Source organism: Hyperolius riggenbachi, chromosome 9 (assembly GCF_040937935.1).
Source record: "Hyperolius riggenbachi isolate aHypRig1 chromosome 9, aHypRig1.pri, whole genome shotgun sequence".
NCBI classification, from domain to species: domain Eukaryota; kingdom Metazoa; phylum Chordata; class Amphibia; order Anura; family Hyperoliidae; genus Hyperolius; species Hyperolius riggenbachi.
Genome location: NC_090654.1, coordinates 4548673 through 4573560, shown reverse-complemented (window position 1 = coordinate 4573560; position 24888 = coordinate 4548673). Strand labels below are relative to the sequence as shown.

Sequence of the window (24888 nt, the reverse complement as noted above, 5' to 3'; positions counted from 1 at the left end):
CCTGCAGGAAACGCGCCGTCACCTCGGCTCAGCAGAAACACACTTGACGCTCCCGCCTCGCTCTGACGTCATCAGCCCGCGCCCGACGTCTCACGCTGCGTCGGCGCGTCTCTTCTCTCAGAAGCCTGCAGCGTCACCGTGACACAGGAGAGGGGCGTGTCCTTCCCATGGGGGCGAGGCTCGTGCCGGGCTGTTGCCGTGTTTTGGTCCTGAGAGCGGAGGCCGTGATTGGGTGAGTCAGTGACAGGGGGCGGGGCGGAGGGCGTGTCCTGTGGCTGGTTAGGCGCTGCGGTCTGGGCTGAGGGAGGCAGTGATTGGCTGATAACCGGCATGGAGTCTGCAGAGCGCTGTCACCCCGTCCGCCTGTATGTGTACGACCTGTCCCGGGGCATGGCCCGCCGCCTGAGCCCCGTCATGCTGGGTAACTATGGTGACTGCACCCCCTGCCGCCCCCCCACCACTGCCTGACCCTCCCATACCCCCCTACAGCCCCCCCATACACCATATACACCACTATACTGCCTGACACCCCCTCCCTGGGGCATGGCCCGCCGCCTGAGCCCCGTCATGCTGGGTAACTATGGTGACTGCACCCCCTGCCGCCCCCCCACCACTGCCTGACCCTCCCATACCCCCCTACAGCCCCCCCATACACCATATACACCACTATACTGCCTGACACCCCCTCCCCCGGGCATGGCCCGCCGCCTGAGCCCCGTCATGCTGGGTAACTATGGTGACTGCTGCCCCCCCACCACTGCCTGACACTGCACTGCCCCCCCCCCCCTACAGCCCACCCATACACCACTGCACTGCCCTACACCTCACTGCCCTCCTATACCCCCCTACTGACCCCCCCCCCCCCCCCATACACCACTACTACCTGACACCCCCTCCCTGGGGCATGGCCCGCCTCCTGAGCCCTGTCATGCTGGGTAACTATGGTGACTGCACCCCCTGCTGCCCCCCCACCACTGCCTGACACTGCACTGCCCCCCCCCCTACAGCCCACCCATACACCACTGCACTGCCCTACACCTCACTGCCCTCCTATACCCCCCTACTGACCCCCCCCCCCCCCCCCATACACCACTACTACCTGACACCCCCTCCCTGGGGCATGGCCCGCCTCCTGAGCCCTGTCATGCTGGGTAACTATGGTGACTGCACCCCCTGCTGCCCCCCCACCACTGCCTGACACTGCACTGCCCCCCCCCCTACAGCCCACCCATACACCACTGCACTGCCCTACACCTCACTGCCCTCCTATACCCCCCTACTGACCCCCCCCCCCATACACCACTACTACCTGACACCCCCTCCCTGGGGCATGGCCCGCCTCCTGAGCCCTGTCATGCTGGGTAACTATGGTGACTGCACCCCCTGCTGCCCCCCCACCACTGCCTGACACTGCACTGCCCCCCCCCCTACAGCCCACCCATACACCACTGCACTGCCCTACACCTCACTGCCCTCCTATACCCCCCTACTGACCCCCCCCCCCCCCCCCCCCCCATACACCACTACTACCTGACACCCCCTCCCTGGGGCATGGCCCGCCTCCTGAGCCCTGTCATGCTGGGTAACTATGGTGACTGCACCCCCTGCTGCCCCCCCACCACTGCCTGACACTGCACTGCCCCCCCCCCTACAGCCCACCCATACACCACTGCACTGCCCTACACCTCACTGCCCTCCTATACCCCCCTACTGACCCCCCCCCCCCCATACACCACTACTACCTGACACCCCCTCCCTGGGGCATGGCCCGCCTCCTGAGCCCTGTCATGCTGGGTAACTATGGTGACTGCACCCCCTGCTGCCCCCCCACCACTGCCTGACACTGCACTGCCCCCCCCCTACAGCCCACCCATACACCACTGCACTGCCCTACACCTCACTGCCCTCCTATACCCCCCTACTGACCCCCCCCCCCCCATACACCACTACTACCTGACACCCCCTCCCTGGGGCATGGCCCGCCTCCTGAGCCCTGTCATGCTGGGTAACTATGGTGACTGCACCCCCTGCTGCCCCCCCACCACTGCCTGACACTGCACTGCCCCCCCCCCCCTACAGCCCACCCATACACCACTGCACTGCCCTACACCTCACTGCCCTCCTATACCCCCCTACTGACCCCCCCCCCCCCCCATACACCACTACTACCTGACACCCCCTCCCTGGGGCATGGCCCGCCTCCTGAGCCCTGTCATGCTGGGTAACTATGGTGACTGCACCCCCTGCTGCCCCCCCACCACTGCCTGACACTGCACTGCCCCCCCCCCTACAGCCCACCCATACACCACTGCACTGCCCTACACCTCACTGCCCTCCTATACCCCCCTACTGACCCCCCCCCCCCCCATACACCACTACTACCTGACACCCCCTCCCTGGGGCATGGCCCGCCTCCTGAGCCCTGTCATGCTGGGTAACTATGGTGACTGCACCCCCTGCTGCCCCCCCACCACTGCCTGACACTGCACTGCCCCCCCCCCCTACAGCCCACCCATACACCACTGCACTGCCCTACACCTCACTGCCCTCCTATACCCCCCTACTGACCCCCCCCCCCCATACACCACTACTACCTGACACCCCCTCCCTGGGGCATGGCCCGCCTCCTGAGCCCTGTCATGCTGGGTAACTATGGTGACTGCACCCCCTGCTGCCCCCCCACCACTGCCTGACACTGCACTGCCCCCCCCCTACAGCCCACCCATACACCACTGCACTGCCCTACACCTCACTGCCCTCCTATACCCCCCTACTGACCCCCCCCCCCCATACACCACTACTACCTGACACCCCCTCCCTGGGGCATGGCCCGCCTCCTGAGCCCTGTCATGCTGGGTAACTATGGTGACTGCACCCCCTGCTGCCCCCCCACCACTGCCTGACACTGCACTGCCCCCCCCCTACAGCCCACCCATACACCACTGCACTGCCCTACACCTCACTGCCCTCCTATACCCCCCTACTGACCCCCCCCCCCCCATACACCACTACTACCTGACACCCCCTCCCTGGGGCATGGCCCGCCTCCTGAGCCCTGTCATGCTGGGTAACTATGGTGACTGCACCCCCTGCTGCCCCCCCACCACTGCCTGACACTGCACTGCCCCCCCCCTACAGCCCACCCATACACCACTGCACTGCCCTACACCTCACTGCCCTCCTATACCCCCCTACTGACCCCCCCCCCCATACACCACTACTACCTGACACCCCCTCCCTGGGGCATGGCCCGCCTCCTGAGCCCTGTCATGCTGGGTAACTATGGTGACTGCACCCCCTGCTGCCCCCCCACCACTGCCTGACACTGCACTGCCCCCCCCCTACAGCCCACCCATACACCACTGCACTGCCCTACACCTCACTGCCCTCCTATACCCCCCTACTGACCCCCCCCCCCCCCATACACCACTACTACCTGACACCCCCTCCCTGGGGCATGGCCCGCCTCCTGAGCCCTGTCATGCTGGGTAACTATGGTGACTGCACCCCCTGCTGCCCCCCCACCACTGCCTGACACTGCACTGCCCCCCCCCTACAGCCCACCCATACACCACTGCACTGCCCTACACCTCACTGCCCTCCTATACCCCCCTACTGACCCCCCCCCCCCATACACCACTACTACCTGACACCCCCTCCCTGGGGCATGGCCCGCCTCCTGAGCCCTGTCATGCTGGGTAACTATGGTGACTGCACCCCCTGCTGCCCCCCCACCACTGCCTGACACTGCACTGCCCCCCCCCCTACAGCCCACCCATACACCACTGCACTGCCCTACACCTCACTGCCCTCCTATACCCCCCTACTGACCCCCCCCATACACCACTACTACCTGACACCCCCTCCCTGGGGCATGGCCCGCCTCCTGAGCCCTGTCATGCTGGGTAACTATGGTGACTGCACCCCCTGCTGCCCCCCCACCACTGCCTGACACTGCACTGCCCCCCCCCTACAGCCCACCCATACACCACTGCACTGCCCTACACCTCACTGCCCTCCTATACCCCCCTACTGACCCCCCCCCCCCCCCATACACCACTACTGCCTGACACCCCCTCCCTGGGGCATGGCCTGCCTCCTGAGCCCTGTCATGCTGGGTAACTATGGTTACTGCACCCCCCTGCTGCCCCCCCACCACTGCCTGACACTGCACTGCCCCCCCTAAAGCCCCCCCATACACCATATACACCACTATACTGCCTGACACCCCCTCCCCCGGGGCATGGCCCGCCGCCTGAGCCCCGTCATGCTGGGTAACTATGGTGACTGCACCCCCTGCTGCCCCCCCACCACTGCCTGACACTGCACTGCCCCCCCCCTACAGCCCACCCATACACCACTGCACTGCCCTCCTATACCCCCCTACTGACCCCCCCCCCCATACACCACTACTACCTGACACCCCCTCCCTGGGGCATGGCCCGCCTCCTGAGCCCTGTCATGCTGGGTAACTATGGTGACTGCACCCCCTGCTGCCCCCCCACCACTGCCTGACACTGCACTGCCCCCCCCTACAGCCCCCCCATACACCACTGCACTGCCCTACACCTCACTGCCCTCCTATACCCCCCTACTGACCCCCCCCCATACACCACTACTACCTGACACCCCCTCCCTGGGGCATGGCCCGCCTCCTGAGCCCTGTCATGCTGGGTAACTATGGTTACTGCACCCCCCTGCTGCCCCCCCACCACTGCCTGACACTGCACTGCCCCCCCTAAAGCCCCCCCATACACCATATACACCACTATACTGCCTGACACCCCCTCCCCCGGGGCATGGCCCGCCGCCTGAGCCCCGTCATGCTGGGTAACTATGGTGACTGCACCCCCTGCTGCCCCCCCACCACTGCCTGACACTGCACTGCCCCCCCCCTACAGCCCACCCATACACCACTGCACTGCCCTACACCTCACTGCCCTCCTATACCCCCCTACTGACCCCCCCCCCCCCATACACCACTACTGCCTGACACCCCCTCCCTGGGGCATGGCCCGCCTCCTGAGCCCTGTCATGCTGGGTAACTATGGTGACTGCACCCCCTGCTGCCCCCCCACCACTGCCTGACACTGCACTGCCCCCCCCCTACAGCCCCCCCATACACCACTGCACTGCCCTACACCTCACTGCCCTCCTATACCCCCCTACTGACCCCCCCCATACACCACTACTACCTGACACCCCCTCCCTGGGGCATGGCCCGCCTCCTGAGCCCTGTCATGCTGGGTAACTATGGTTACTGCACCCCCCTGCTGCCCCCCCACCACTGCCTGACACTGCACTGCCCCCCCTAAAGCCCCCCCATACACCATATACACCACTATACTGCCTGACACCCCCTCCCCCGGGGCATGGCCCGCCGCCTGAGCCCCGTCATGCTGGGTAACTATGGTGACTGCACCCCCTGCTGCCCCCCCACCACTGCCTGACACTGCACTGCCCCCCCCCTACAGCCCACTCATACACCACTGCACTGCCCTACACCTCACTGCCCTCCTATACCCCCCTACTGACCCCCCCCCCCCATACACCACTACTGCCTGACACCCCCTCCCTGGGGCATGGCCCGCCTCCTGAGCCCTGTCATGCTGGGTAACTATGGTGACTGCACCCCCTGCTGCCCCCCCACCACTGCCTGACACTGCACTGCCCCCCCCTACAGCCCCCCCATACACCACTGCACTGCCCTACACCTCACTGCCCTCCTATACCCCCCTACTGACCCCCCCCCCCCCATACACCACTACTACCTGACACCCCCTCCCTGGGGCATGGCCCGCCTCCTGAGCCCTGTCATGCTGGGTAACTATGGTTACTGCACCCCCCTGCTGCCCCCCCACCACTGCCTGACACTGCACTGCCCCCCCTACAGCCCCCCCATACACCATATACACTACTGAACTGCCTGACACCCCCCTACTGCCCCCCTATACACCATATACTGCCCCCCCCATACTCCATGTACACCTCACTGCCCTACTATACCCTCCTACAGCCCCCCCATACACCACTGTACTGCCTGACACCCCCTCCCCGGGGCATGGCCCGCCGCCTGAGCCCTGTCATGCTGGGTGAGTATGGTTACTGCACCCCCCTGCTGCCCCCCCACCACTGCCTGACCCTCCCATACCCCCCTACAGCCCCCCCATACTCCATATACACCTCACTGCCCTCCTATACCCCCCTACAGCCCCCCCATGCACCATATACACCACTATACTGCCTGACACCCCCTCCCCCGGGCATGGCCCGCCACCTGAGCCCTGTCATGCTGGGTAACTATGGTTACTGCACCCCCCTGCTGCCCCCCCCCACCACTGCCTGACACTGCACTGCCCCCCCTACAGCCCCCCCATACACCATATACACTACTGAACTGCCTGACACCCCCCTACTGCCCCCCTATACACCATATACTGCCCCCCCATACTCCATATACACCTCACTGCCCTACTATACCCTCCTACAGCCCCCCCATACACCACTGTACTGCCTGACACCCCCTCCCCGGGGCATGGCCCGCCGCCTGAGCCCTGTCATGCTGGGTAACTATGGTTACTGCACCCCCCTGCTGCCCCCCCACCACTGCCTGGCCCCCCCATACTCCATATACACCTCACTGCCCTACTATACCCCCCTACAGCCCCACCATATACACCACTATACTGCCTGACACCCCCTCCCCGGGCCATGGCCCGCCGCCTGAGCCCTGTCATGCTGGGTAACTATGGTTACTGCACCCCCTGCCGCCCTCCCACCATTGCCTGACCCTCCCATACCCCCCTACAGCCCCCCCATACACCATATACACCACTGTACTGCCTGACACCACCTCCCCGGGGCATGGCCCGCCGCCTGAGCCCCGTCATGCTGGGTAACTATGGTTACTGCACCCCCCTGCTGCCCCCCCACCGCTGCCTGACACTGCACTGCCCTACACCTCACTGCCCTCCTATACCCTCCTACTGACCCCCCCCCCCCATACACCACTACTGCCTGACACCCCCTCCCTGGGGCATGGCCCGCCTCCTGAGCCCTGTCATGCTGGGTGACTATGGTTACTGCACCTCCCTGCTGCCCCCCCCCCTACAGCCCCCCACCACTGTCTGACACTGCCTCCCCCTACAGCCCCCCCATACACCATATACACCACTGTACTGCCTGACACCCCCTCCCCGGGGCATGGCCCGCCGCCTGAGCCCTGTCATGCTGGGTAACTATGGTTACTGCACTTCCCATACCCCCCCCTACAGCCCCCCCCACCACTGCCTGACACTGCACTGCCCCCCCTACACCCCCCCCCCCCATACACCACTATACTGCCTGACACCCCCTCCCCAGGGCATGGCCTGCCACCTAAGTCCGCTCATGCTGGGTAACTATGCCCACTGACACCCCTATACTGCCCCCGGCTTATTGGCTGAAGTGTGACTGCGACTGTGAATGGGGTGTGGCGGGTGATTGGCTGAGGTGACACTGATCGTCATTGCACAGCAGAAGCTGTCACCTATGTCACTTTAGTCTTTTTGTCTTTGCAGGCAAGCAGCTGGAAGGAATCTGGTGAGTATTTATAAACGGACAACATTTATCTCGAGCGTTCCGAAATGATGATACACCGATGAGATAATTGTATGTGTAGTACTAATGGTAAATAGAACATCAGTAACATAGACCTGAGTCTCATATTTTTATTCTGAGTTTGAGATCTGAATTCTGAACAGCAGACACGACAGTACGATTTAAAATCTGCTTCATTCATCTGCAAAACAAACTGAAGTAATGACCCCTTTGGACCTTACAGAACTAAAACCTTAATAGGAGTGTTTCCTTATATTTAAGGAATTACATTTGGAGACGAGTCCGATGGCTGGTGGGAGAGAGTTGCAGAGATTGGGGGCAGCCCTAGTGAAGTCCTGCACTCGCAATGGGAATGAGATATGCACAGTGCAACCAGGAGCAGGTACTTGGTGGATCAGAGGGGGTGGGCTGATATGTGCCTGTGGACAAGATCAGAGATGTAGGTCGGGCAGGTCCTGTGCGCCGATTTGTAGGTCAAGCACAGAACTTGGAAGTTGATCCAGAATCGGATGGGGAGCCAGTGGAGGGCTTTACAGAGGGGGTTGTGGAGGTGCCGCAATGAGGAGTTGATCAGTCTGGCTCCCGCATTCATTACCAATTGAAGGGGGGTCAATGCAGTTTAGATGGGAGGCCTGGCAAAAGGGAATTGCAATAGTCTAGGCAGGAGATGACAAGAGCATGGATGAGGAGTTTGGTGATGTCAGGGGACAGGTAGGAGCGGATCCTGGAGATGTAGAGGTGAAAGTAGCCGAATTGAATTGTTTTGGATGTGGGGCACAAGGGAGAGAGCAGAGTCCATGGTGACCCCAAGGCAGCGACTTTTGGGGTAGGGTGGATGGTAGTGTTTTTTTCGATAGTGAAATGCATATCTGGGAGGGGACCAGCTCTCTGGGGCGGGAATATCAGAATCTCTGTTTTGTCCAGAAACTGATGGTTTTGAGGCAGGTGGAGACCTTGTTCATAGTGGAGGTGGAGAGAAGGTAAAGCTGAGTGTTGTCGGTATACAGGTGGTAGATGAATCCCACAGTGGAGATGAATTTCCCAATCGAGCTGGTATAGAATGAGAACAGTAAGGGGCCCAGGACAGAGACTTGGGGAACACCAACCGCGGGGGGTATGGGAGTGGAGGAGGAGCGGTTGATGGGTGTTGTGAAGGAGCAGTTGGAGAGGTAGGGAGAGACTAAGGCTAGGTCCTGGATACCCCTGGACTGCAGGGAATGGAGGAGGAGGAAATAGTCCATAGTATCAAATGCTGAGGTGAGGTCCAGAGGGAGTCGGATGGAGGTCTTGGAGGAGATGAGACTGCTAAGCTGCAGTGCTAGTCACACAGGGCAGGAGTCACAAAGCTTTATCTGTGTTACATGTTTAAGCTCCCAAAGAGCAAAAAAAAGTATATAATTAAGGTAAGAAAAGTTATACTGTACTGAAATAAAGTTAATCAAGAACAACTTACTTTGAGTGATTAAATTGCTCGTAAATGTGCTAAAAGGTTATTTTTATTAATCAGGAGAAAAGTAAGTCATTTATGAGAAGTTTTGTGAATTGACCCCAAAGTGTTAATCTCTCTCAGCAGTACAGAGAGTAAGTGGGTGGGGTCAGTCTTGCTCACCTCTAACAATGCAAAATCAGTTGCTCCCCTATGCAGAGGGAAGGCTCTGGATCCTAGAGAGCCTTCCCTGTCTTCTGTGTGGGTCCTTCTTCCAGCACTTTCACCCCGCTGCAGCTGTTCAGCTGACTGAATAAGCCTTGGGAGACCCCCAGGAGCCCTCGGAAGTACTCGTCTCCCCAAAGTGCGTCCGAAGAGGGGTGGCTCCATGCTGCGTGTGACGTATTGCGAGTGTGTGCCGTATTGTGTGCGCTCGTGTGTGTGTGCCGTATTGGGAGTGTGCGCGCTCATGTGTGCCGTATTGTGTGTGCTCATGCGTGTGCCGTATTGTGTGTGCGCGTGCCGTATTTTATGTGTGTGTGTGTGTGTGTGTGTGCTTGCGTGCGTGCGCGTGTGTGCCGTATTGTGTGCGCTCGTGTGTGTGCCGTATTGGGAGTGTGCGCGCTCATGTGTGCCGTATTGTGTGTGCTCATGCGTGTGCCGTATTGTGTGTGCGCGTGCCGTATTTTATGTGTGTGTGCGCGTGCCGTATTGTGTGTGTGTGTGTGCGCGCGCGTGCCGTATTGTGTGCGCTCGTGTGTGTGCCGTATTGGGAGTGTGCGCTCATGTGTGCCGTATTGTGTGCGCTCGTGTGTGTGTGTGTGTGTGTGTGTGTGCCGTATTGGGAGTGTGCGCTCATGTGTGCCATATTGTGTGCCGTATTGGGAGTGTGCGCTCATGTGTGCCGTATTGTGTGCGCTCGTGTGTGTGTGTGTGTGTGTGTGTGTGCCGTATTGGGAGTGTGCGCTCATGTGTGCCATATTGTGTGCCGTATTTCGTGCGCTCATGTGTGCCGCATTGTGTGCGCTCGTGCGCGTGCCGTATTGTGTGTGTGCGCCGTATTGGGAGTGTGCGCTCGTGTGCCATATTGTGTGCCGTATTGTGTGCGCTCGTGTGTGTGCCGTATTGGGAGTGTGCGCTTGTGTGCGTGCCGTATTGTGTGCGCCATATTGGGAGTGTGCACTCGTGCGCGTGCCGTATTGGGAGTGTGCGCTCATGCTGTATTGTGTGCGATCGTGCGTGCGCTGTATTGCGAGTGTGCGCTGTATTGCGAGTGTGTGCTTGTGCATTTGCCGTATTGCGAGTGTGTGCTGTACTGCGAGTGTGCGCTTGTGCATTTGCCGTATTGCGAGTGTGCGCTGTATTGCGAGTGTGTGCTTGTGCATTTGCCGTATTGCGAGTGTGTGCTGTATTGCGAGTGTGTGCTTGTGCATTTGCCGTATTGCGAGTGTGCGCTGTATTGCGAGTGTGTGCTTGTGCATTTGCCGTATTGCGAGTGTGTGCTGTATTGCGAGTGTGTGCTTGTGCATTTGCCGTATTGCGAGTGTGCGCTGTATTGCGAGTGTGCGCTTGTGCATTTGCCGTATTGCGAGTGTGTGCTGTATTGCGAGTGTGCGCTTGTGCATTTGCCATATTGCGAGTGTGCGCTTGTGCATTTGCCGTATTGCGAATGTGCGCTGTATTGCGAGTGTGCGCTTGTGCATTTGCCATATTGCGAGTGTGCGCTTGTGCATTTGCCGTATTGCGAGTGTGCGCTGTATTGCGAGTGTGCGCTTGTGCATTTGCCATATTGCGAGTGTGCGCTGTATTGCATTTGCCGTATTGCGAGTGTGCGCTGTATTGCGAGTGTGTGCTTGTGCATTTGCCGTATTGCGAGTGTGCGCTGTATTGCGAGTGCGTGGTAGTGCATGCATGCAAGTAGCAGATTTTTCTTTGTTGTATCAGATTTTATACATTTGTGTGCAGCAGAAGTGCCACCACTTTCCATAAAAGTAATACTGAAAAGTGTTTCCTGCTTCTGGCGCGTAACCCCTGTTTTTCTGCATTTCAGGCACACATCTATTATAGCATTTGATGAGGAATTCTTCTACGGTGGAGGTGGCATCACCAGCTGTCCCCCGGTAATTATTTATGTGGGCAGTGTACTACTAGGGGGTGGGGCTTGTGAAACCTCTGTACTGTCAGGACCAGGAACGGGGCAGTATATGGATCTAGTACTAATATATGTTGCGCTTGTTCTGCCTGTGGTGGCATACTGGCGCTGGGGAAGGGTGCCGAGTACTGCTGGGGAGGAGCAGTGTACAGCTGGGGAGGAGCAGTGTACAGCTGGGGAGGAGCAGTGTACAGCTGGGGAGGAGCAGTGTACAGCTGGGGAGGAGCAGTGTACTGCTGGGGAGGAGCAGTGTACAGCTGGGGAGGAGCAGTGTACTGCTGGGGAGGAGCAGTGTACTGCTGGGGAGGAGCAGTGTACTGCTGGGGAGGAGCAGTGTACAGCTGGGGAGGAGCAGTGTACAGCTGGGGAGGAGCAGTGTACAGCTGGGGAGGAGCAGTGTACAGCTGGGGAGGAGCAGTGTACAGCTGGGGAGGAGCAGTGTACAGCTGGGGAGGAGCAGTGTACTGCTGGGGAGGAGCAGTGTACTGCTGGGGAGGAGCAGTGTACTGCTGGGGAGGAGCAGTGTACTGCTGGGGAGGAGCAGTGTACTGCTGGGGAGGAGCAGTGTACTGCTGGGGAGGAGCAGTGTACTGCTGGGGAGGAGCAGTGTACTGCTGGGGAGGAGCAGTGTACAGCTGGGGAGGAGCAGTGTACAGCTGGGGAGGAGCAGTGTACAGCTGGGGAGGAGCAGTGTACAGCTGGGGAGGAGCAGTGTACAGCTGGGGAGGAGCAGTGTAGGTGCCGAGTACTGCTGGGGAGGAGCAGTGTACAGCTGGGGCTTGTATAGAGTGTGGGGAAGAGTAGAGTTGTGAATGTTTTGTTTTTGCAGGTCACACATGAGAATGTAAGTGAAACCTGTCATGCTCTTTCTCCCGACCAGGGCGGCACACTGCTGGGTGATCCTGACACCGTGGTGGATCTCGGCAGCACTGAGGTGACTGAGGAGATATTCCTGGAGTATCTGTCCTCCCTAGGAGAGTCCGGCTTCAGGTGGGCCTGAACTAACATATTCCTCAGTTATTTGCTCCGGAAGATGTCTTATTATCTGTATACAATTCACTGTAGAAGGGTGGAGACGCTGGGTAGTAAAAAAACAGAATACCTAAATAAACTAAAAATAGGAGTGATTTTCAGTGTTCCTGTAGATATAATAGCAGAGAGTTGCTGCTCTGTATTCCTGAAATGTCAGTGTCTGCATGCTGGTCTCCTCCCATTGGGGAATAATCAGGAGTAATAATTGTGATGGTTTTACCATTCATGGATGCGCCATTTACATGAAGGTACACAAACGGAGGCGTGCTCCAGAGTTCCTCTTAAAGAGACTCTGTAACAAAATTTTCTGTCTTACTTCTTCTATCCTAGAAGTTCCTATACCTGTTCTAATGTGCTCTGTCTTACTGCAGCCTTTCCTAGTTGCACTTTCTCTGTAATAAATCTTCTTTCCTCTGTCGGATGAGGCTGGAATGTGCTGCACTGCTTGTCATTGGCAGAAGCTTTACACACCCTCTCCAAGCTCTGCATGACTCAGAGACTGAGCTCCTCTCAGCCTATCACATGCTGGTTAGCAGCCATGTCTTTTGTTTGTAAACACTGCCTAAAACTGGCAATTACAAGTCAGGATTGCAGCAGGGAGTGGCAGAAACAGCACAGAGGGGCCCAGGAGAACATAAGGAATAGAATGGTATGCTTTTTATTGTAAGAATTTTAGAGTACAGAGTCTCTTTAAGTTTGAGTATTATGCCCCTACTCGGGTCATACAACTGTATGCAGAGGAGAGCAAATAATGGAGGTGACGGAGAGGTTTCACATGACAGATGGTGGTGGAGATGGAGGAGACGTTGCAGATGTTGGGAGACGGTTGGAGGCTGAAGGTTATGATGCAGGTAGAGATGATGCAGACGACTCTAGATGGTGAAAATTATGGAGATGGTGTAGATGTGTGAGATGAGGCAGGTGGTGGAGAGGATGGAGACGGTGCAGATGTGTGAGATGAGGCAGGTGGTGGAGATGGTGCAGATGTGTGAGATGAGGCAGGTGGTGGAGAGGATGGAGATGGTGCAGATGTGTGAGATGAGGCAGGTGGTGGAGAGGATGGAGACGGTGCAGATGTGTGAGATGATGCGGGTGGTGGAGAGGATGGAGATGGTGCAGATGTGTGAGATGAGGCAGGTGGTGGAGATGGTGCAGATGTGTGAGATGAGGCAGGTGGTGGAGAGGATGGAGATGGTGCAGATGTGTGAGATTAGGCAGGTGATGGAGAGGATGGAGACGGTGCAGATGTGTGAGATGATGCGGGTGGTGGAGAGGATGGAGATGGTGCAGATGTGTGAGATGAGGCAGGTGATGGAGAGGATGGAGACGGTGCAGATGTGTGAGATGAGGCAGGTGGTGGAGAGGATGGAGATAGTGCAGATGTGTGAGATGAGGCAGGTGGTGGAGATGGTGCAGATGTGTGAGATGAGGCAGGTGGTGGAGAGGATGGAGATGGTGCAGATGTGTGAGATGAGGCAGGTGGTGGAGAGGATGGAGATGGTGCAGGTGGTGGAGAGGATGGAGATGGCTGATGTTTGGGGGTCTTGCTTTCTGGACATGTGGATCCTGCAATGGTCTGCTGATAAATGAAGAGGCCTCTCTGGTATGTGGTGTGTAAATGATATGAAGCTCTGTATAGTTACTGGTGAGGTTTGTGTGGGAACAATCTCCAGGCAGAAAGTATTACGTTCTATGTAAAGATACAGAATATCGGCTGTTTCCAGGGATTCTGGATCTAATATTTGTTTCTCTCATTACAGTGGAAATTCATACAACTTATTTGATCACAACTGTAATACTTTCTCCAATGAAGTTGCCCAATTCCTTACGGGGCGGAAAATTCCCTCGTATATCACCGAACTGCCGTCCGAAGTGCTCTCCACGTAAGTGTCTTAGGAAATCTCGCACTGCGCATGCGCAGGGTGCTCCCAGTTGCGGGAGCGTGATGAAAGAAGCACGCGGCCAGGGCTGCACAGGTGCCGGCGACTGGCTCTGTCACTGAAAGGGACTGTAGGAAGGTTTTGTGACGCACAGGGGGGCTGCACAGGTGCCGGCGACTGGCGCTGTCACTGAAGGGGACCGGAGGATGGTTTTGTGACGCACAGGGGGGCTGCACAGGTGCCGGTGACTGGCTCTGTCACTGAAGGGGACCGGAGGATGGTTTTGTGACGCACAGGGCGGCTGCAGGGGGCTGCACAGGTGCCGGTGACTGGCGCTGTCACTGAAAGGGGACCGGAGGCTGGTTTTGTGATGCACAGGTGCCGGCGACTGGCGCTGTCACTGAAGGGGACCGGAGGATGGTTTTGTGACGCACAGGGGGGCTGCACAGGTGCCGGTGACTGGCTCTGTCACTGAAGGGGACCGGAGGATGGTTTTGTGACGCACAGGGCGGCTGCAGGGGGCTGCACAGGTGCCGGTGACTGGCGCTGTCACTGAAAGGGGACCGGAGGCTGGTTTTGTGATGCACAGGTGCCGGCGACTGGCATTGTCACTGAAGGGGACCGGAGGATGGTTTTGTGACGCACAGGGGGGCTGCACAGGTGCCAGCGACTGGCGCTGTCACTGAAGGGGACCGGAGGATGGTTTTGTGACGCACAGGGGGGCTGCACAGGTGCCAGCGACTGGCGCTGTCACTGAAGGGGACCGGAGGATGGTTTTGTGACGCACAGGGCGGCTGCAGGGGGCTGCACAGGTGCCGGTGACTGGCTCTGTCACTGAAGGGGACCGGAGGATGGTTTTGTGACGCACAGGGCGGCTGCAGGGGGCTGCACAGGTGCCGGTGACTGGCGCTGTCACTGAAGGGGACCGGAGGCTGGTTTTGTGATGCACAGGTGCCAGCGACTGGCGCTGTCACTGAAGGGGACCGTAGGATGGTTTTGTGACGCACAGGGGGGCTGCACAGGATGCCGGCGACTGGCGCTGTCACTGAAGGGGACCGGAGGATGGTTTTGTGGCGCACAGGGCTGCTGCAGGGGGCTGCACAGGTGCCGGCGACTGGCACTGTCACTGAAGGGGACCGTAGGATGGTTTTGTGACGCACAGGGGGGCTGCACAGGTGCCGGCGACTGGCGCTGTCACTGAAGGGGACCGGAGGATGGTTTTGTGGCGCACAGGGCGGCTGCAGGGGGCTGCACAGGTGCCGGCGACTGGCGCTGTCACTGAAGGGGACCGGAGGATGGTTTTGTGGCGCACAGGGCTGCTGCAGGGGGCTGCACAGGTGCCGGCGACTGGCGCTGTCACTGAAGGGGACCGGAGGATGGTTTTGTGACGCACAGGGCGGCTGCAGGGGGCTGCACAGGTGCCGGCGACTGGCGCTGTCACTGAAGGGGACCGGAGGATGGTTGTGTGACGCACAGGGCGGCTGCAGGGGGCTGCTAGAAGCCCCAGGGAGTAACATTTATTTTTTTTAGGTTCACTTAAGTTTCCCTTTAAATAGACTCTGGGGGATACTTACCTCAGGCGGGGGGATCCCTCTGGATCCTAATGAGGCTTCTCCCTGAGCTTCAGGAATCCAGCACTGGCTCCCCCGAAACCACAGCTGACAAGGATGACGGCTGTGGGGCAGATGCAGCAGCGCCTGGAATAATTACCTTCCCCAGCGCAGGCGCAGTATCTGCTTTCCTATCGGGCTCAGGCAGAAATGGCCGCTCCGTATCGGGTCCGCTCTATTACGCCTGAGCTGGATCCCAGTAGGATAGTTACCTCACCGACATACAGGGGCTTCCAGAGCTGATCGCCAAGGCTTAGGAAGACAAGGGGAGCCTGGTTAGGACCCTGAGGCTCCCCCTCCCCCCCCTCCTGAGGTAAGTATCCCCCAGAGGGTTGTTCTTACAGATGTTCTCATTCTATAGCAAGCTGCCCTTCAGCTGAAATGCTTATCAGGGTTTATGTCCTTCATATTTATATTTTCGGCTTAAAGGGACTCAGAGATTAAACTAAGAAAAGATTTTATACATACCTGGGCTTCCTCCAGCCCCATCCGCTCGGATCACTCCCACGCCGCCGTCCTCCAATGTCTGCAGCTCCGTTACCGGCTCCCGTCACTGCTGTCAGTCGCGGCCAGCCTACGCAGGAGAAGAGCCCCCTCTACATATATCTGCAGTAGCTGCTGGAGAGATACGCAAAGAGCGCACTTCTCTTAAAGGGAATGTCCAAGCAAAATAAAGAAATGAGTTTCACTTACCTGGGGCTTATGTAATGCGTAAAAATGTATATGTTAATTTTCCTGCACTAGCGGGAGTGCGTAAAAATGTACGCAATGCGGCCCCCGACCTCCGAGGTCGGCAAGCTGCCAGCGGGGAACTGGAGCAGCAGTGAGTGACAGCGAGGGCACAGGATGGCTGGTAGAAGCCCCAGGTAAGTGAAACTCATTTTTTTAAATTTTGCTTGGACATTCCCTTTAAGCTAGACTGGCTCCGGTGACAGGAGCCGGTACCGGAGCTGCAGACATTGGAGGACGGCGGCATGGGAGCGATCCGAGCGGATGGAGCTGGAGGAAGCCCAGACTGGCTCCGGTGACACGGTGACGGGAGCCGGTACCGGAGCTGCAGACATTGGAGGACGGCGGCGTGGGAGCGATCCGAGCGGATGGAGCTGGAGGAAGCCCAGACTGGCTCCGGTGACACGGTGACAGGAGCCGGTACCGGAGCTGCAGACATTGGAGGACGGCGGCGTGGGAGCGATCCGAGCGGATGGAGCTGGAGGAAGCCCAGACTGGCTCCGGTGACACGGTGACAGGAGCCGGTACCGGAGCTGCAGACATTGGAGGACGGCGGCGTGGGAGCGATCCGAGCGGATGGAGCTGGAGGAAGCCCAGACTGGCTCCGGTGACACGGTGACAGGAGCCGGTACCGGAGCTGCAGACATTGGAGGACGGCGGCGTGGGAGCGATCCGAGCGGATGGAGCTGGAGGAAGCCCAGACTGGCTCCGGTGACATGGTGACAGGAGCCGGTACCGGAGCTGCAGACATTGGAGGACGGCGGTGTGGGAGCGATCCGAGCGGATGGGGCTGGAGGAAGCCCAGGCTGGCTCCGGTGACGGGAGCCGGTACCGGAGCTGCAGACATTGGAGGACGGCGGCGTGGGAGCGATCCGAGCGGATGGAGCTGGAGGAAGCCCAGACTGGCTCCGGTGACGGGAGCCGTTACCGGAGCTGCAGACATTGGAGGACGGCGGTGTGGGAGCGATCCGAGCGGATGGGGCTGGAGGAAGCCCAGGCTGGCTCCGGTGACGGGAGCCGGTACCGGAGCTGCAGACATTGGAGGACGGCGGTGTGGGAGCGATCCGAGCGGATGGGGCTGGAGGAAGCCCAGGCTGGCTCCGGTGACGGGAGCCGGTACCGGAGCTGCAGACATTGGAGGACGGCGGCGTGGGAGCGATCCGAGCGGATGGAGCTGGAGGAAGCCCAGACTGGCTCCGGTGACACGGTGACAGGAGCCGGTACCGGAGCTGCAGACATTGGAGGACGGCGGCGTGGGAGCGATCCGAGCGGATGGAGCTGGAGGAAGCCCAGACTGGCTCCGGTGACACGGTGACAGGAGCCGGTACCGGAGCTGCAGACATTGGAGGACGGCGGCGTGGGAGCGATCCGAGCGGATGGAGCTGGAGGAAGCCCAGACTGGCTCCGGTGACGGGAGCCGGTACCGGAGCTGCAGACATTGGAGGACGGCGGTGTGGGAGCGATCCGAGCGGATGGAGCTGGAGGAAGCCCAGACTGGCTCCGGTGACGGGAGCCGGTACCGGAGCTGCAGACATTGGAGGACGGCGGTGTGGGAGCGATCCGAGCGGATGGGGCTGGAGGAAGCCCAGACTGGCTCCGGTGACACGGTGACAGGAGCCGGTACCGGAGCTGCAGACATTGGAGGACGGCGGCGTGGGAGCGATCCGAGCGGATGGAGCTGGAGGAAGCCCAGACTGGCTCCGATGACACGGTGACAGGAGCCGGTACCGGAGCAGCAGACATTGGAGGACGGCGGCGTGGGAGCGATCCGAGCGGATGGAGCTGGAGGAAGCCCAGACTGGCTCCGGTGACACGGTGACAGGAGCCGGTACCGGAGCTGCAGACATTGGAGGACGGCGGCGTGGGAGCGATCCGAGCGGATGGGGCTGGAGGAAGCCCAGGCTGGCTCCGGTGACGGGACCCGGTACCGGAGCTGCAGACATTGGAGGACGGCGGCGTGGGAGCGATCCGAGCGGATGGGGCTGGAGGAAGCCCAGGCTGGCTCCGGTGACGGGAGCCGGTACCGGAGCAGCAGACATTGGAGGACGGCGGCGTGGGAGCGATCCGAGCGGATGGGGCTGGAGGAAGCCCAGGCTGGCTCCGGTGACGGGAGCCGGTACCGGAGCTGCAGACATTGGAGGACGGCGGCGTGGGAGCGATCCGAGCGGATGGGGCTGGAGGAAGCCCAGGCTGGCTCCGGTGACGGGAGCCGGTACCGGAGCAGCAGACATTGGAGGACGGCGGCGTGGGAGCGATCCGAGCGGATGGGGCTGGAGGAAGCCCAGGTATGTATACAATCTTTTCTTAGTTTCATCTCTGAGTCCCTTTAACATTAGAATTCCTAAGCTGCAGCTGTGACGGTCTGATGTAAAATCTGCTTCATTCAGCTGAAAAGCTAACAGAACAGGATTATATCTTTGCACAGAGTAAGATATCAGACAGAGGTATGGGGGGGGGGGGGGGGGGCATTGTGAAAGCTGTGTACTCTCAGCTGTTACTGACATGGGAGTGATTACACTAGCAGCTGCTGTGTACCCAGAGCAAGCCTCTCTATGGATACATTGCCACCTCCCTGCAGTGTGAAGGCGTCACTATGCTGGTCTGTGAGGGGAGGCAAGTCTTCCTGCTTTGTGCAGGTTTATGATTGGAGACATTTGCGTGTCTTTTATACATTGTTACCACTGTTTACAAAAAGTTTCCTAAAAGCAATTGTACAAATATATTGATGTAATGGTATTCCGTTACAGAATGTTATACTGAATGTCCCATTATAAATTGTTGGTAGTAATGAGGTGACGCAATCCCTGTGATTTTCCCGTTCACCATAAGGGGGCGACAGAGGGAAGGAATAACTGCAGATTTCCTGATAGTTTTACACACACTTATAATTCCTTCTACAGTATATTTTATACCTGGAGGTTCTGCTTATGAGATATCGCTGTAAAGGTGGCCCCACCATACCATTTATTACATTTTACTTTGAGAATTACAATCGAGTTGTCTGATTGTAACTTTTGATGCAACTGACCAATGTATCTCACAAGTTCTATTTATTTATTTTGTATTTTTTTCCTTAATTATGAAAAAGTTCAAAATTTTCTGCCTCTCCTGATACCCTCATGTGGCGAGTGCGGCGGCTGCTGGTGGGAATCTGTGAGGAGTGCGGGGGCTGCTGGTGGGAATCTATGGCGAGTGCGGCGGCTGCTGGTGGGAATCTGTGAGTGCGGAGGCTGCTGGTGGGAATCCGTGAGTGCGGGGGCTGCTGGTGGGAATCCGTGAGGAGTGCGGGGGCTGCTGGTGGGAATCTGTGGCGAGTGCGGCGGCTGCTGGTGGGAATCTGTGGCGAGTGCGGCGGCTGCTGGTGGGAATCTGTGAGGAGTGCGGGGGCTGCTGGTGGGAATCTGTTGCGAGTGCGGGGGCTGCTGGTGGGAATCTGTGGCGAGTGCGGGGGCTGCTGGTGGGAATCTGTGGCGAGTGCGGGGGCTGCTGGTGGGAATCTGTGGCGAGTGCGGGGGCTGCTGGTGGGAATCTGTGGCGAGTGCGGGGGCTGCTGGTGGGAATCTGTGGCGAGTGCGGCGGCTGCTGGTGGGAATCTGTGGCGAGTGCGGGGGCTGCTGGTGGGAATCTGTGGCGAGTGCGGGGGCTGCTGGTGGGAATCTGTGGCGAGTGCGGGGGCTGCTGGTGGGAATCTGTGGCGAGTGCGGGGGCTGCTGGTGGGAATCTGTGAGGAGTGCGGGGGCTGCTGGTGGGAATCTGTGAGGAGTGCGGGGGCTGCTGGTGGGAATCTGTGGCGAGTGCGGGGGCTGCTGGTGGGAATCTGTGGCGAGTGCGGGGGCTGCTGGTGGGAATCTGTGGCGAGTGCGGGGGCTGCTGGTGGGAATCTGTGGCGAGTGCGGCGGCTGCTGGTGGGAATCTGTGGCGAGTGCGGGGGCTGCTGGTGGGAATCTGTGGCGAGTGCGGGGGCTGCTGGTGGGAATCTGTGGCGAGTGCGGGGGCTGCTGGTGGGAATCTGTGGCGAGTGCGGGGGCTGCTGGTGGGAATCTGTGGCGAGTGCGGTGGCTGCTGGTGGGAATCTGTGGCGAGTGCGGTGGCTGCTGGTGGGAATCTGTGGCGAGTGCGGGGGCTGCTGGTGGGAATCTGTGGCGAGTGCGGGGGCTGCTGGTGGGAATCTGTGGCGAGTGCGGCGGCTGCTGGTGGGAATCTGTGGCGAGTGCGGGGGCTGCTGGTGGGAATCTGTGGCGAGTGCGGGGGCTGCTGGTGGGAATCTGTGGCGAGTGCGGGGGCTGCTGGTGGGAATCTGTGGCGAGTGCGGCGGCTGCTGGTGGGAATCTGTGGCGAGTGCGGCGGCTGCTGGTGGGAATCCGTGAGTGCGTCGGCTGCTGGTGGGAATCCGTGAGTGCGGGGGCTGCTGGTGGGAATCTGTGGCGAGTGCGGGGGCTGCTGGTGGGAATCTGTGGCGAGTGCGGCGGCTGCTGGTGGGAATCTGTGGCGAGTGCGGCGGCGGCTGCTGGTGGGAATCTGTGGCGAGTGCGGCGGCTGCTGGTGGGAATCTGTGGCGAGTGCGGCGGCTGCTGGTGGGAATCTGTGGCGAGTGCGGGGGCTGCTGGTGGGAATCTGTGGCGAGTGCGGGGGCTGCTGGTGGGAATCTGTGGCGAGTGCGGGGGCTGCTGGTGGGAATCTGTGGCGAGTGCGGGGGCTGCTGGTGGGAATCTGTGGCGAGTGCGGGGGCTGCTGGTGGGAATCTGTGGCGAGTGCGGGGGCTGCTGGTGGGAATCTGTGGCGAGTGCGGCGGCTGCTGGTGGGAATCTGTGGCGAGTGCGGGGGCTGCTGGTGGGAATCTGTGGCGAGTGCGGGGGCTGCTGGTGGGAATCTGTGGCGAGTGCGGGGGCTGCTGGTGGGAATCTGTGGCGAGTGCGGCGGCTGCTGGTGGGAATCTGTGGCGAGTGCGGCGGCTGCTGGTGGGAATCTGTGGCGAGTGCGGCGGCTGCTGGTGGGAATCTGTGGCGAGTGCGGCGGCTGCTGGTGGGAATCTGTGGCGAGTGCGGCGGCTGCTGGTGGGAATCTGTGGCGAGTGCGGCGGCTGCTGGTGGGAATCTGTGGCGAGTGCGGCGGCTGCTGGTGGGAATCCGTGGCGAGTGCGGCGGCTGCTGGTGGGAATCCGTGAGGAGTGCGGCGGCTGCTGGTGGGAATCCGTGAGGAGTGCGGCGGCTGCTGGTGGGAATCCGTGAGGAGTGCGGCGGCTGCTGGTGGGAATCCGTGAGGAGTGCGGCGGCTGCTGGTGGGAATCCGTGAGGAGTGCGGCGGCTGCTGGTGGGAATCCGTGAGGAGTGCGGGGGCTGCTGGTGGGAATCCGTGAGGAGTGCGGGGGCTGCTGGTGGGAATCCGTGAGGAGTGCGGGGGCTGCTGGTGGGAATCCGTGAGGAGTGCGGGGGCTGCTGGTGGGAATCCGTGAGGAGTGCGGGGGCTGCTGGTGGGAATCCGTGAGGAGTGCGGGGGCTGCTGGTGGGAATCCGTGAGGAGTGCGGCGGCTGCTGGTGGGAATCCGTGAGGAGTGCGGCGGCTGCTGGTGGGAATCCGTGAGGAGTGCGGCGGCTGCTGGTGGGAATCCGTGAGGAGTGCGGCGGCTGCTGGTGGGAATCCGTGAGGAGTGCGGCGGCTGCTGGTGGGAATCCGTGAGGAGTGCGGGGGCTGCTGGTGGGAATCCGTGAGGAGTGCGGGGGCTGCTGGTGGGAATCCGTGAGGAGTGCGGGGGCTGCTGGTGGGAATCCGTGAGGAGTGCGGGGGCTGCTGGTGGGAATCCGTGGCGAGTGCGGGGGCTGCTGGTGGGAATCCGTGGCGAGTGCGGGGGCTGCTGGTGGGAATCCGTGGCGAGTGCGGGGGCTGCTGGTGGGAATCCGTGGCGAGTGCGGGGGCTGCTGGTGGGAATCTGTGGCGAGTGCGGGGGCTGCTGGTGGGAATCTGTGGCGAGTGCGGCGGCTGCTGGTGGGAATCTGTGGCGAGTGCGGCGGCTGCTGGTGGGAATCTGTGGCGAGTGCGGCGGCTGCTGGTGGGAATCCGTGGCGAGTGCGGCGGCTGCTGGTGGGAATCCGTGAGGAGTGCGGCGGCTGCTGGTGGGAATCCGTGAGGAGTGCGGCGGCTGCTGGCGGGAATCTGTGGCAAGTGCACTCCCAGGTGTCCGCAGTGTTATCAGTGCCTCGGTGGGACCTCCCTCTAGTGCAGCAGACTCCACCCCCCCCTCCAAGCAGCACTTGTGCTGACTCATCAGTTCGGGGAGGAGCAGTCGGGAGCACACAGCAGAGGTAGCATAGGAGCAGCACAGCTGGCTTATAAGGGGGCAGGGACTATGCTGTTAGTTACTGTTTGTTTAGATGTCCCGCCTGCCAGTGCATCGGCACCAATGGAGGGAGGAAGTAGAGGGGGTGGTTCCTTTTCCTCTAACATTTACTGCTGGTTTTTAGTTACAGTTACAACATTTTTCCTTGTTTTACCACTTGCTGTAATCTTTGGGAATTGATGTTTATTGGGGTACCTACCACACAAGTCGGTCATTTACCTGACAAGTTGGTCATTTTACTTTTTCATGCTGTTGCTGCTTTAGTGAGTCAGTAATTACAAACTGTGCAGTAAAATGATCTGTTTTCTGCCTATCTGTGGTCCTGCTTAGTGAAGCCTGTGTTTGCATTTCTCTGCAGGCCGTTCGGACAGGCGCTCCGCCCGTTCCTGGACTCCATCCAGATTCAGCCTCCCGGGAGTAACACCTTCCACCGGCAGAGCGGCCCTAGCTAACCCCCGCTGACCCCGACCGCTCTTTTACTTACATTTTTAATATCTTCATCCTGTGAGTGTTTTATGTATCATTCCATGTTTGCCATATTCCGGGGATGTCAGAACTTTCTTATTCTGCTATTCAAGATGTTTTCTGTTTTGAATTGAAAAGTAATCCTATTGGTAAAACGTGTCAGTTTAGTGAAGCAGTGTTGACCCCGCTCCATGTAAACAATGGCAGAACTTCTGCTAGTCTCGCCCTCGGGTACCTTGTATGTTCTGCAGGAGCTCAGACGTCCGCACGATCTCACCCCATTACTGTCTCTCATTTACTTGCAGTGCCATTCTAGGCGTTCTCAAAGAAGGGCAGACCTCTGGTCAGATGGTGAGCGTATGTCCCACAATGCATAGCGAGACCATGGTACATTGTGTATAACACTTCCCACAATGCATAGCGAGACCATGGTACATTGTGTATAACACTTCCCACAATGCATAGCGAGACCATGGTACATTGTGAATAACACTTCCCACAATGCATAGCGAGACCATGGTACATTGTGTATAACTGGAGTATTACACGCCAGATGCATCCTCTGATTGTACATGGCAGTATAATTCCAGCACAGTATTTCTAAGACAAGTTGTGTTTTTCATGTTTCTCTTAAATTACCTCCAGAATCTTCCTTTTACCTATGATGGTATCAGATTTATTCATGATGGCAAGTGGGGCCTGTTGTATGGATGAAGCCGTGTTTTCTAGTTTTACAGTCGGCACCCTCCTCTCTGACAGTTAAATGCCCAGTCTTAAAGGAATCGTCAGGATCGTCGGACAAAAAAAAAAAGTTTCACTAACCTGGGGTTTCTACCAGCCCCCTGCAGCCATCCTGTGCCCTCCTAGTCACTCACTGCTGCTCCAGCCCCTCGCTTCCAGCTAGTTCTGCTTCTACCAGCCCCATACAGCCATCCTGTGCCCTCGTAGTCACTCACTGCTGCTCCAGTCCCCCGCCGCCAGCTAGTTCTGCTTCTACCAGCCCCCTGCAGCCATCCTGTGCCCTCGTAGTCACTCACTGCTGCTCCAGTCCCCTGCCACCAGCTAGTTCTGCTTCTACCAGCCCCCTGCAGCCATCCTGTGCCCTCGTAGTCACTCACTGCTGCTCCAGTCCCCTGCCACCAGCTAGTTCTGCTTCTACCAGCCCCCTGCAGCCATCCTGTGCCCTCGTAGTCACTCACTGCTGCTCCAGTCCCCTGCCACCAGCTAGTTCTGCTTCTCCCAGCCCCATGCAGCCATCCTGTGCCCTCGTAGTCACTCACTTCTGCTCCAGTCCCCCGCCACCAGCTAGTTCTGCTTCTACCAGCCCCCTGCAGCCATCCTGTGCCCTCGTAGTCACTGCTGCTCCAGTCACCCACCGCCAGCTAGTTCTGCTTCTACCAGCCCCATGCAGCCATCCTGTGCTCTCGTAGTCACTCACTTCTGCTCCAGTCCCCCGCCGCCAGCTAGTTCTGCTTCTACCAGCCCCCTGCAGCCATCCTGTGCCCTCGTAGTCACTCACTTCTGCTCCAGTCCCCCGCCGCCAGCTAGTTCTGCTTCTACCAGCCCCATGCAGCCATCCTGTGCCCTCGTAGTCACTCACTGCTGCTCCAGTCCCCCGCCGCCAGCTAGTTCTGCTTCTACCAGCCCCCTGCAGCCATCCT

The 24888-nt window shown here is 59.4% G+C and overlaps 1 protein-coding gene across 2 annotated transcripts; it reads left to right on the top strand.

The window, feature by feature from the left end:
* Nucleotides 1–249: 249 nt before the first annotated feature.
* On the top strand, nt 250–24271 carry DESI1 (desumoylating isopeptidase 1). Of its 2 annotated transcripts, none has more exons than XM_068251822.1 (6): nt 250–421; nt 7560–7581; nt 11076–11145; nt 12058–12167; nt 13970–14092; nt 23121–24271. In XM_068251822.1, the coding sequence occupies exons 1-6, from the start codon at nt 331–333 to the stop codon at nt 23212–23214; spliced, it is 510 nt and encodes a 169-aa protein (XP_068107923.1). In that variant the 5' UTR covers nt 250–330; the 3' UTR covers nt 23215–24271. The 2 variants fall into 2 exon arrangements, with proteins under 2 accessions (XP_068107923.1, XP_068107924.1); XM_068251823.1 differs by lacking the exon at nt 250–421 and adding an exon at nt 6863–6895 and having other exon boundaries at nt 23121–24269.
* Nucleotides 24272–24888: the final 617 nt, after the last annotated feature.

What these genes read in the sequence shown, in the direction of transcription:
- DESI1 (XM_068251822.1), top strand. Translation starts at nt 331, where the DNA reads ATGGAGTCTGCAGAGCGCTGTCACCCCGTCCGCCTGTATGTGTACGAC. An exon ending in GCATCACCAGCTGTCCCCCG is followed by an intron (nt 11,146 to 12,057) that starts GTAATTATTTAT and finishes TCTCCCGACCAG; the next exon opens with GGCGGCACACTGCTGGGTGA. An exon ending in CCGTCCGAAGTGCTCTCCAC is followed by an intron (nt 14,093 to 23,120) that starts GTAAGTGTCTTA and finishes ATTTCTCTGCAG; the next exon opens with GCCGTTCGGACAGGCGCTCC.